The sequence below is a fragment of the Tiliqua scincoides genome, chromosome 2 (assembly GCF_035046505.1).
Source record: "Tiliqua scincoides isolate rTilSci1 chromosome 2, rTilSci1.hap2, whole genome shotgun sequence".
NCBI classification, from domain to species: Eukaryota; Metazoa; Chordata; class Lepidosauria; order Squamata; family Scincidae; genus Tiliqua; species Tiliqua scincoides.
This window is the reverse complement of record NC_089822.1, coordinates 245,784,559-245,797,903: the sequence shown is the minus strand read 5'-3', so window position 1 is coordinate 245,797,903 and position 13,345 is coordinate 245,784,559. Positions and strand designations below refer to the sequence as shown.

At 42.7% G+C, this 13,345-nt stretch overlaps 1 protein-coding gene across 1 annotated transcript in view; it reads right to left on the bottom strand.

Annotated features, from left to right (window-relative positions):
• The window catches only part of CFAP20DC (CFAP20 domain containing), a 191,339-nt gene extending 189,820 nt beyond the window's left edge, over positions 1 to 1,519 (bottom strand). The window contains exon 1 of the mRNA XM_066617348.1: positions 1,444 to 1,519. Coding sequence (XP_066473445.1) covers positions 1,444 to 1,464 — 21 coding nt within the window. The 5' untranslated portion in view covers positions 1,465 to 1,519. The remainder of the gene's footprint in view (positions 1 to 1,443) is intronic.
• Positions 1,520 to 13,345: the final 11,826 nt, after the last annotated feature.

Genomic DNA, 13,345 nt, shown 5'->3' with positions numbered 1-13,345 from the left:
TAACCATAGTCTGCCTTGCTCCCTTATTGGAGGATTGCTTCATTGAGAAACTGTTGGATGGTTTCTCTTTCAGTTTGGTTCATTTGGTGGGCAGCTTCTGAGATAATGGATCTAAGCCTCCTGGAAGAGACTATGTGGAAGAACACAGATGGGTCCTCTGAGAGAAGATCACTGAAATCTGTTTAGCCTTTCCTGGAAGAAGGCCCCTAGAAGACTGGGCTGTTATGCCATCTGTTATTACTCCACAGAGGTGAAATGTAGGCAACAGGAGAAAATCCCATTGTAGTCCTGTTTCACTGAAGCAAAACTGGAATCAAACTAGCAAGGGTGACTCCTCCCAAGGCTCCTAAGAACTACTAATTTTTATAGACCTGTCTACCTGGAGTGAGTAGGAAGAGCAACCTGTCTGAGAATGCCTTCCTCTGATGTGAGAAAAAAGGGCAAAGTGCATGTTAATACCCTTATACAAATCTATGGAACAGTCACATTTGGAATAGCGTGTGCGATTATGGTCACTACATCTCAAAAGTGTATTGTAGAGCTGGAAAAAAGACAACCAAAATGATCAGGGGGCTACTGCACCTTCCCTTATGTGGTAAAGTTACAATATTTCAGACTTTTGCTATAATAAAACACACTATATTTAGGGAAACAACAGAAAGAAATACTGTAGAACAGACAAAAGAAAATATTTCTTTACTCAGTGTGTGGTTGGTCTGTGGAACTCTTTGCCACAGGATGTGGTGATGGCGTCTGGCCTGGACACCTTTAAAAGGGGATTGGACAAGTTTCTGGAGGAAAAATCCATTATGGGTTACAAGCCATGATGTGCATGTACAACCTCCTGATTTTAGAAATGGGCTATGTCAGAATGCCAGATGCAAGGGAGGGCACCAGAATGAGGTCTCTTGTTATCTGGTGTGCTCCCTGGGGCATTTGGTGGGCCGCTGTGAGATACAGGAAGCTGGACTAGATGGGCCTATGGCCTGATCCAGTGCGGCTGTTCTTATGTTCTTATAATAACTTGCAACTTATGAAATGGTAATACAGTACTCATGCACAAAATACAACATCATGCCTAGAGGTTCACAAAGAGGCTGCAGGTTTCTGTCAATGACAATGAATTACTTCCTAGAAACCGCCTACCCAATTCTAGCATGACATGACAGACCCCAACTGTCTGAGTCTTCATACACATGCTAGAGAATTCAGGAATGGTAAGGGTTGGGGAACAGCTACATGACAATAATGATTGGGTACCAAGGCTAGTCAAAATTTTAGGGCCCCTAGACATGTTTTCAGAAAAGACCTATAGTGGTAGAAACAGAAATAAAATGTCTCATTGATTTTAAAAACAGCTGGTATAGAGTATTAGCACATTTCGTTTTCAATTTATAGAAGATGCACAAGTCAGCAAGAGAGTTAGAAACATTTCTTCTTTACCTGATATTCATTTTTGAACATCCTGGCAGGTACTTTACAGCTGAAAAAGTGACTTCAGCATTTCACCGAGCAATATGACACTTCTAAAAGTTGGAAAGAAAAAAAAGTTTATTACAAAGGATGACACACACACACACAAAACAAAAAAACACCTCTTCTAAAATCAAATGTCTCAAGTGTTTATTACTAATTTCTGATTAGAAATATCAGAGGTGACAGAAGTGTGTTTTACTATGGATCACTTTCTTCTTTCAGAAATATGCTTGCTGGCTAATCCAGTTCCCTCTCTTCCCAGGGAACATCCCCAATCTTAAACATCTATCAGTCTTGGCAGTGAATCAGCAACATAATGAATTAAAGGGAAATGTATACATGATTCCGATTGAATCCACAGATGCTTAAATGTTAATTTCAAAAGAAATTAAGTAAAACAAAACGTGATTATGTAGAGAGAGCCCAATTCGGAGCACCTGGGGTGCACGGCTGCGGCAGTACCAAAAACAGCTGCCGCCACATCCTACACGCCCAAGGCAGCTGCGGGCAGCACCTCAGGAGAAGAGGACTTTTGTCCCCTTCCCCCGGGTAAAGGGAGTAGCCCCGCAATGGGGCCACTCAATTCACCACCGATCTTTTGGAAAAAGTCCCTGTGTCAGGCACCGAGCCTGACGCGGAAGTTCAGGATCCGGTAAAGCATCAGTCCACCAGTCCTGCCTCTCTCCCTCCCCCAGCATGCTCAAACTCACCCTCTCCCCGCCTCCCTGCCCTCTCCCCACCTCCCTGGAACACCTCCTCCCCACCTCTCCCTATGCCCCTGCTTTCCTCTCCACTGCTCTGTAGTCCATGCGACCGTCGAGCGGCAGAGGCCGGCCGCCTGCCCGGTACTAGCCCAGTGCTGGGCTAGCATGGGTGCTCACCCGGCGTTAGGGCTCGCAAATGTGCCTTACGGCACGTTTGCAACAGTGTGTGCCAGTGGTAAGCCAGCATGCTGAGCTCAGGATTGTGCTCTCAGGATCCAAAAGTGCCATTGCAGCTGCAATGCAGCTCAGAAGCAAGAGAACAAATGTTCCCTTACCTTGTGGAGGACTCCATAACTACCATTCCACCACAGAATGCAGCACACACCCCATTGGCTCAGCTGCACCAGGGCTGGAAAGTTGGATAGGATTTGACCGTAAATTACTTTGCTGCAATTGGTAGAGCAATCTGATGCATCCCATTCAGGAGTAAACCTCACTGAGTTCAATGGAATTCACTCCCAGATAAGTATGTAGAGAATTGCAGCCAAGTTGTAGCCTAAATATAAGTACTTTAAAATGTTGTTAAATAGCAAGCCGTGTAAGTCTATAACTGCTGGTAACATTTCTTGCACATTTCCTCTCTTTCTTTTTTATACCGCTTTTCTGATACTCAAAGCGGTGCACAACAGAATGCATCACATTTAAAAAAACAAAATACAATATTAAGATTTAAAAAACCATTAAAACCATAAAACAAACAATAAAAAAGCAGATAAAATTTATAGCAGCATAAAAATTTTAAAAAAAGTTTATCAACATATTCTGTCATCCATCAGTAAATTAAGCTGGAACACCTGTACTTGAGTAAATACTCAAAAGGTTTGTGTCACTGAAATTCACATCAACAGCTACTACTTGGACCTAGTGCACACATGCATGTTCACCTCTTGATGATTGTGACCGGAAGCAGCGACTCATATGTGTTAATGGTAATCACAGTCTAGATACCACAGGATAGAATCACCACAACTTTGTTTTGGCATAAAGTTTTTTTAGTAGAGTCAGTCCAGACATTGAGCAGCCAGTTGTCAAGTGTACAACTCATCAACTGCAGAGAAATCAGATTATGTACATGCAAGTGTGAACCAGACCATGAAATGGCTTCTCCATTGCACTTTAACTTTCATATATCATTCTCCCCAAACTCTTCATCTGTACCAAACTTTATTTTTCTTTGAACATTTAACTATCCCTGAGCAAATTTTTAAATGAAGTTCAACTGTACCTTTAAAACTGAGCAAGGGGTTCCTTTTTAGCAAGTGCCTTGCTAATAACTATTACATTAGGGAGATAAAACTGAGCTTCAAAAAGCAAAATCCCTCAAATCTTCATTCTATGATCCTAATCTATAGTGCACATTTTTAGTACTGATTCAATAGTGTCTATTACCAGAACTTTGAAGCACATCCCACCTTATCTGTTACCCAGGGTTGATATCAGTTTTTGAAAGTTTAAGTGCATTTATTTAAAAAGCAAATGCATTATCTAGTAATTACTTTAAATTGCTTAACTAAATTGACAATATGTAATTAGACATTGTATGTGGTTGAACAGGATTGTACAATTTCTTTGTTCTATAAATAAAACAGTCTGGTACAACCTTAAATTTAAAGAAAGATATTCTACTTTTCATTAGTGAAGAAAAACAAACACATCTCACAGCCAACACTGCAGCTTTGAAGGGCCCAACTCTTTCTTAGGAGATAACACTCACCCACAGCATGTACACACAAGACCCAATCCTATCCAATTGTCCAGCACTGATGCAGTGGTGTAGCTTCAGGGCACCAGAGGGGGGGTCATTTGCCCCGGGTGCCATGCCTTGGGGATGTCAAAGGGGTGCCCTCTAAGGTCCAGGGAGGCCACGCACAGCCATCCCAAGCCTCAGACCTGCTATAGGCCTTAGAAAGGTACTTCCAGTTTTAGCGGAAACAGGAGGTGCCTTGAGGGGGGTGTTATAAAAAATTTGTGCCTTTGGCTGCCAGATTGTGTAGCTACACCACTGCACTATTGCAGCCTCAAGGTAAGGGAACAAATGTTCCCTTTCCTTGAAGAGGCCTCCCATGTCAGTCCCCTCATCACAGGATGCAGTGCATGCCCTGTTGGCACAGCTGCATTCGTGCTGCGAAGTTCAACAGGATTCAATCCTTCAGTATACCCTGATTCCCTGCTAGTCCATATAGCTGCAAAACCAGAGAAAGCTGAACTGTCTGCACAACTGGATTTCTCGAAGGAACACAGGAATGTCCTAGGAGGAAAGGTATCTGACTTCCAGGAAGCAGGGACTCTTCTCAGGAGTGTGGAAGGCGGGGAGGGGGGGAGAACTGGGCAGAAGAAGGGTGGAATGGGGGGAGGATCAGGTCCAGGAAGGGGCGGGGATGGCAGTAGAGGCTGCTGCTGAATCCTTTCCCCCCTCCCGAGCTATGGAGCCCTACAAGGGACTCTTCTGTTCTGTGCCAACACAAGAGCTGGCACAGATCCGAGTAGACCTATCAGGGTCACAGGGGCTCAACATGGGGCAAGGATTCCTTATCCGAGGAGACTTCCAGCAACTTCCCAGGCCCTGCATGAAACAGCAGCAGCCATTTCAGTGCTGCTGTACCACTGGGTGCTGAGGAAGCTGCCCGTCTCAGATGTACAACTGTTGTTAAAGTGGCACATACTCTAGTCATAGTAAATTTTAATTCATTTTACAGACAAAGGAACTGGGAAAAAGTTGCCTGGCAGCAGGCGATGAGGGAAGAGTACGCTGCACTTTGTAAAAAAGGAGTGTTTAGCAGAATGCTGCTACCTGCTGGAGAGAAAGCAATAGGCTCTAGATGGGTATTCAAGTTAAAAAAGGCATCCATTGGAGGCCTGGCAATGTGCAAAGCGAGGCTTGTAGCACAGGGATGTGCACAAGCATCTACTGATTATGATCTTTTGCACCTACGTTGCGTACACAGAGCATAAGATTGTGCCTGGCATTGGCTGCCAGCCAAGGGTACTTTGTCAAACATCTTGATATAGATACCACATTTTTGAACTTGCCCCTGCAGAATGAAATTTATTTGAAAATCACCCCAGGGTTTGAAAGTGGGGTACCCGGGGAAGTATGGAAACTACGCAGGGTGCTGTACGGTTTAAAACAAGCAGCACATGAATGGAATGTCGATCTGGACAGTGCCCTAGGGAAAATGGGTTTCAAACCATTCAAGGCTGACCCCTGCATATACAAAGACCACACAAACGCCCTTGTGCTTGGTTGACGATATATTAACAATGGCCAAGGATGAGAAGCGGGTGTACCAAATAATGCAGGAGTTGAGAAAGCACTTCACTCTTAAAAAACTAGGTGATGCGCAACAGTATCTTGGGGTGCAAACTGAACAGATGCCAACAGGTGGGTACCTGTGGCATCAGAGGAACAAAATCATGCAGGTACTAAAAAATTACAACACGGAACAGTGTAAAGGGGCCAAGACCCCCATGACCACCGATTTCCTCAAAGGGGATTACAGTAATAGCCCCCAAGTCAACAAACACCTGTATCAACCAAACCACGGCAGGCCCATTGGTCAGCAGTTAAAATGGTACTAAGATATCTGAAGGAAACCAGCCACTATAGCCTGAAAATTGAGCCAAAGGAGGCATTAACATTGTCTGCTTACGTTGATGCAGACATTCAAACGTCAGATGTTCAAACCAGGGAATCTACCACAGGGTTGCTTATCAGGTTTGCAGGCGTTCTGGTGGGTTGGGCTTCCACCAAACAAACATATGTTTCCCTGTCCAGCGCGGAAGCGGAATTCGGGGCCTTATCTCAGTTGTGCTTAGAGTTAACATGGTACACCCAATTGGTAAAGGATATAGGCCTGGACAGCCTACAGCCTGTCCTGATGCAGGAAGATAACAAAGGCTGTATCATCCTTGCCACCACCGATGGACTAAAGGCCAGGACCAAACACATTGGCATCAGGTATGCCAATGTGAAGGATGCTATAAACAAGGGCCTTATCAGACTGCAATACTGCCCCTCTGAAGAGATTATTGCAGACGGCCTAACCAAGCCACTGGGAGCGACCAGACACCACCAGATGGTGAAAGACTTGGGCATGGTAATGGATATGGAAAACTGTGATAACGATATGTAAACTGTATGTACTACAATGCCTGTAAAATGTAACCAGCTTTATGTATATGACTGATGAAACGTAAACCCTTGTAAAATATGTCTAAAGTACAAACCCCAAAATAGTGAGGAATCCTGCCACAACTCAGGAGGGGTGTCAAGGTTTGTGCCCAGTCCCTTGGCTGGGCGTTGCTGGAGGATGCCCCTGCGTTTGACACAGGAGGCCTGTGTAAAGTTTGGCCCCAGCAGAGGCAGCAAAAGCCTGCTACAGGCAAGAAGTGCTGAGTCACTCAGCAGGTGCTGAGTCACTCAGCTAGGTGGAAATGGGTGGGGCTGATTAGCCCAAGCCTGCCCTGAAACAGGCACTCATTGGAGAGCTTTTGTATAAAGCCAAAGCAGCCACTGCTGGACCGATGGGGATTGTTGGATGGATGGTAGTAGAGCACTTTGTTGCTTTGCTCTAAACACTGTGGCAGTGAGTAGCTCTGGGTTCCCTGCGTGGGACCAACGCTGAATGCCTGTACTGAACTGCACTGTATCTGATGTAAATACATGTTTGGTGAAGGACCCTGCTGTCTGTGCTGTATTTCTGTCCTCGAAGCAAGTTTTCCAGCAAGGCTGCTGCACACACTCCCCGGGAACTGTGCCAAGCTGTGAGACCTTGGGCAGTGGGAGTAAGCTGTCTGAGTTTACCAGATCCCAACACATTCTTCCTATCTGGCAGCCAAAGATTTCTGAGGACTGGACTAAAGATACAAGCCACCAACACAGAAGCAGTTGTACCAAAACACACGACCACAGATGATTACCAAAAGTATTTGTCAGCTGATCACTTTTGTATGCTAATTAACTGGGCTCTTGCAACAGTGGGAACATAAGAAGAGCCCTGCTGGATCAGGCCAAGGGGGGCATCTACTCCAGCTTCCTGTATCTCATAGTGCCCCACCAGATGTCTCAGGTAACAAGATGCCTGTATCTTGTTGCCACTCCCCTCATCCGGCAAACAGAAACAGGCTAAACCCGGAGGTTGCATATAGTCAGCATGGCTTGCAACCTTTGATGGACTTTCCCTCCATGAAAAGTCCAATTCCCTTCTAAAGACATCTAGGCCAGGTGCCATCACCACATCTGGTGGCAATGAGTTCCATATACTAATTACATGTTGGGTAAAGAAATATTTCTTTTTCCTGTTCTGATTCTCCCAACACTCAATTTTAGTGGATGTCGCCTGATCTAGTGTTGTGTAAGAGGGAAAAGAACTTCCCCCTATCTACTCTTTCCATCCCATACATAGATTTTGTATGTCTCAATCATGTCCCGTTGTTGTCGTCCCCGGCACCTTCTTTATACTCTGAAGAGTTCCGAAAGCTGTAGCCTTTCCTTCTTACCCCGGCCCATTAATCATTTTGATAGCTCTCTTCTGTAACTTTTATTTGAGGGCTTTCCATTAGAAGGAGCATCCCACATTTGTGTTCATTTGCGATTCCACTTCCTGCCCTAGTTCTGCAGATCTCCTCTCAAGATCAATTCACACAGGCATGTTGTAGCTACCTGTGCAATGTTAGCTTTGACCTAGCTTACACCACAAACACAGCAAACTGATCATCTTCTAAATAATGCATTAGATAGCAATTTCACATGCATCGAAAATTTCACATGTATTAAAACCCAATAGGTCATGTTTCTAATTTATTACCAGCAAGACTTGTGTTATTTTGTTACCCTCTAGTTCTCTGCAAAGACCATCATTTTTACTTCACTTTGATATTGAAACATTGATAGTCTTAGTAGGGAGTATTAATGTTTTTTTTTTTTAATTGGCCATCTATTATGTTAACTTGTATTTTGAGGGAATATATACCATTGTGATGGACTTAGTTTTAAATATTCAGTATGCAGAATTCATTTGTCTGGAAGTTGCTACAACCTGTCATGAGTGATTAACTGTTGTCTCTGTTTTGTCTTGGCTTTACATAAATCAGTGTTGTCTTAAGTCCTGTGATACTGAGATTCTATCTATATTTTAAAGTGTGTGGTTCTGCCAGAGCCCTGTGGGGAATGTTTTGGCGAACTATGCAGTAACTTGGAAGATGGAAGAAATCTTTTCTAGGTTTTTGGCATCATGGAGTACCCACAGGCAGCAGTTCTAGCCAAGGTATGTGCAACTAGTAGTGACAGGGAGCTATATCAACCCAGTGTCTATCCATTTTTGAGGATGAAGGAGCATCCTGTAGACGACACAAGGCTGGCAAGAAAGTAGTATTTTTATAGTAACGGACGGGTTCTTACTTTCACTGATAGAGGGAGCAGACAGTGGGGAAGAGATGTAGCTCAATGGCAGAGAACATGCTGTGCAGGCAGCAGAAGGTCCCAGGCATAGTGTCTAGCATCTCCAGATAAAAAGGTTTCAGGCAGATGCTGGAAAAGACCTGATGAGAAACCTTGGAGAATCACTGACATTGGAGAAGACATTACTGGACTACACAGACCAATGCTTTGTCATAACATAATGCAGTTTCACACACTCAAATGTGTGATTCTAAGCACAATTCCTAGAGAGCAAGTCCCACTGAACTCTACCTAGACATGCCAGAGGGCAATTTTGAAATTTCAGATGCCTGAAAAGTGGTGCATATCCAACCCAGTCAAGACTCTACGACTCCATTCATGCTTTTACCAGCAACCACTTCATTTTCATTTCAAAAGCAAAACAAGCTGTTCCCTACTCTGCTTTCCCCCCAGTCATGGAATCCCAAATATTTCTTTCAAACCTTTCTCTCCACAGCAGGATGGAAACCCACCATTACTCTGAGTGATCTGAATTACTGCAGGTCTTCCATCGATTAGAATTTACGGAGTTCAAATTTGTAGTATTGCATTTAAGGTTGTCTTCTCACCTGCTCAGACACCGCATGACCTCCAGCAGAAGGTCAATTACTTGACTTGTACTACTTGTACTACTTGTATTACTTCACCAAGTACTACTTGTCCCAGAGAGTAGTGGCGTTTCCAAAGAGGGGGGCAAAGTGCTAAGTTTCCCAAGACATCTCAATGTGTCCTGTAACTGCCCCTCCCCCTCCCCCTCAGAGTCATTCCAAGTGGTGAGAGCAATGTGGAGAAGACATCACTGCCTTGCTCTCACTGCTTGGAACGGGTACGACAGCAAGGGGGAGAGGCAGCTTACAGGGCACATTGAGGTGCCTTGCAAAACAACGCTTTGTTCCCCTCTGGGAACACCACTGCCAGGGAGATCTTGGTAGTTGGGGATACTAAAGATACAAACTGAAGAGACAAACTGAAAAGACTTATTTTTCAAACTGTTTTTTGTACCATGTAAACTCACTTTATGTGCCCCCAAATTCTGCATTCCTGTTAGAATAACTTCACCAAATGTTACAGGTTGAGCCCCATTATTCACGTGGGTTCCGTTCCAAGTACTCATGTGGATGGCAAAAAACGCACTATAGCAAATCAGTTTAAAAAGTTCCCTTGCTCTGGTGATTTAAAAACAGCTTTGCTGACCATTGTGATGTAAGATAAGAGTCCTTAAGAAGACAATCCATCAATCAGTTGTCCTCCAAGGGCTTAGAAAGGCACTTCCCTCAGTCCCTCCCTTCACCAATGCAAAGTGATCACCTTTCTTTCACTTGCTCAGGGGGAAGGGAGGGGTCACCTGGAGATAGAAGGATTGATGGATTGTCAGCCAGCTGCCCTCTCTCTCTCTCTCTCTCATTAACGAGGCTATTGTTAAAGGACTGTTCAGTTTTTTAAACTGATTTTAAAGGGGTGCCTTTTTCCCCTTCTCCAGGGCATTCCTTCTCATTTGCAGTGGCCATTCGTGTTGAGTCAAATTCTTGTATAAAAAATCAGTGTATAACAAGGCTGGACCTGTACTTACTACACAAGAAAGACATGATCTCATTACCAAAAGGAAAGTTTTTGTTAAAGTTAGTGGTCATGAGTACAATATTATGATACATGATGATTGATCTGAAAGGTTGAACCGAAAAAATTCTGAAAAAAATATCTCCCTCTCGATGCATTTTACAGAGACTAGAATACAGAATACTTTAGATACAACTGAAGTTTATGCAGCTAAAAATACAGAATATTTTGGAGGAAGATGAGAGAAAATCTCATGATCTGCTACTGCAAGCTCTGTTCCAGCAATGTAAAGGCTGTATCACCACCATATGCTTTGGAGCCACCGACACAAATGGGCAGAAGCTCCATGCATCCATTAGCAGCTCCCAGAAACCCTGCTGAAGTATGTAAAGTGGCAACAGGGGCAGTTTGGGGGAGAATCGGGTGGAGACCAGGCTGAACCAGCCACAGCAGCGCACATCAAAATCCTATCCCCCTTTGATGTTCCACCACAATGCTCCTCAGAGTTGTACCAGTTAACCAAGTAGCAAGGGTCCAGGGTGACCAATTGGCAGCTTATGGGGAGGAAAGCAAAAATAATTTTTACTTACTCTTTGGACCAAATGGTTGCCCTCTCTATCATTGCATGGAGCACATGGTCTGCAAGCACCGCTGCATCAAACAGGTGGGGAACAGGATTGGGCTGATAGTCAAAAAGTTAACATACAGATCAGTTGGATGATGAATCATGGCTAGGGTAGAAGGTCTAAATTTCAGAAAATAAAAATGCCATTCAGTGGAAGGCAGATTTAAACACTCTGTTCTGTTAATTTCTCATTAACAGTAGCACTGCAGGTTCTGAATCCCCAGTTGAGCTGATGCGCTGTAGTAAAGTATATGCTTTGAGGGCAGTAAAATAATAAGAATTTTGATCTTTGGCAGAAAATGAAAGAATGGCTACTTTATAGCATCCTATAAAGATGTCATAAGTTGCCAATTTATTTGACAACTATGCTAAAAACTGGAGGCATTTAAAATTCAAGGTGACATAGATTCCATCAAAGAAAATCAACATGTTCTTCCTGGATCATAGGCTTTTCACATAAAGACTTTTCAGAACGTTATACAACTGCATAGTCCGAAAGTAATATTCTGTCAAACGTTTGATTGATTCCAAAGGTGAGGATGTGACACTGTACTTCAGTGTAGCTCAAACTGTGGGTCAGAACCCACTAGGTGGGTCAAGAGCGAATTTCAAGTGGGTCCCCATTAATTTCAATATTTTATTGTTAATATATTAGACAATGCTACCATGGTGTGTGACTGCATTTGTGGAAATGTTACAGACCTGTACTTTTAACAAGCTACTATGCATATTCTTTTAACAATGATAGTAAATGGGATTAATTACTGGGTAAGTGTGGGTAGGACTGCAGTCTAGGATTGTAAAAAATTTTCCTGCTTGATGATGTCACTTCCGGTCATGACATCATGTCTGGTGAGCCCTGACAGATTCTCATTCTAAAAAGTGGGTCCCAGTGCTAAATGTGTGAGAACCACTGCTCTAGTTTATTTTATTTTTTTATACTGTTGCAGTTTTGATGACTTATTGAAACATTAAATAAATAAGTGGCCTTTTCTTCTAACTTTGCATAGCTTATTTAAAGAAATGTTTAAACATTTGAATACTATTTAAACTGTAACGATATTTACATTTAAATTGTAATTTATCTTATACCTCTATCAAAATTTCAGTATCTATACTGAGGTTTTGACATTATACAGATTTACTTAAATATAAATGGCCACGTAAGTAAAGGCAAATAATTTTATAACTGATCAGTTTTACAGCTATAATTTTAAGAGAATAAAACTAACATCATTCTCTTCTGGGTTTTATTAATATGAAAACTGAGTGCATTGTATTTAACCTGCACTATGGAAGCAAAACAGAAAATACATATGCTGCATAGTGATACTTAGAGCCTTATAAATATCCTCCACTTAGTGTTAGAAACATAAATACCTCCACTTAGTATTATTACAATGCACAGTGCAAACATAACACTAATGACAAATTATTACAACATTTCTGCAGTAACTACCAATCCTCATGGAGAAAATAAAGTCATCTATTAGTCTTCTCTATTGACTTACTGCAAATATTCAAGAGATATGACAAAATGGGCCATAATGGAATTCTCTAAGCATCTACAATTGGAGGAAAGCTATCTTTTCATTCACACATTACAGGCTCATGATAAGAGCAAGTGATATCCCACACAACACTGAATGGACAATGCTGAATTTGCACTGTTGGCTTCTGCGTCTTCAAATGACTACTACCTCTTAAGAGTACTGTAACATTATCTTTTACACTTTTATAAAATGTAATGTGCCGATGTATGCACATTATTTAATAAACTAACCTGTGCACAACAGCATATTTGTGTGCATATATAGCCTGATTCAAAAAGACAGGCACCCTAGCTTGCGAAGTGTGCAGAACATAGAGCAAATATCTAAGTAAAAAGTACAATGGTTCTTACTTTAGTCTTTAGTCAGCTACAGACCCTATGGTGCTAAAATGAATTTTGGAACATACAGATGTGATCAATAGGATCCATGCTTTGAATATTATTTTATTATAATTTGGTAGCAGGAATCATTCTCATGTCTTCTGTCTCCATTTGAAAGCCTTAGCTGTCTCTTGGCTATCCTAACCAACTTTCCAGCACTGGAATAGCTGTGCCAGTTGGGCGTGTGCTGCATCCTGCAGTTGGGGGGCAGTCATGGAGGCCGCCTCAAGGTAAGGCAAAGTTTGTTCCCTTACCTCGGAGTTGCATTGTCCTTATGTCAGTGCTGGAAAGTTGGTCAGGACTGCGGCCTCAGTTAAATGCTTGTATGCGCTGGTTTAATATTGTATAACACAACACTGTTTGCCACAAGCCTAACTGCAGCTATGCGTACTACCGCACAAGTGACACAGAGGCCCAAACACCTGTTGATCCACTAATGAATAAAAAGTACTCAAATTTTTCAGTTTCTAGAAGTGTGACGCTGTACCTTCCTGGGCTTATCTTCCTTTTGGGTGGGCTTGCATGTCCCAGTTATATACAAAGATCAATCT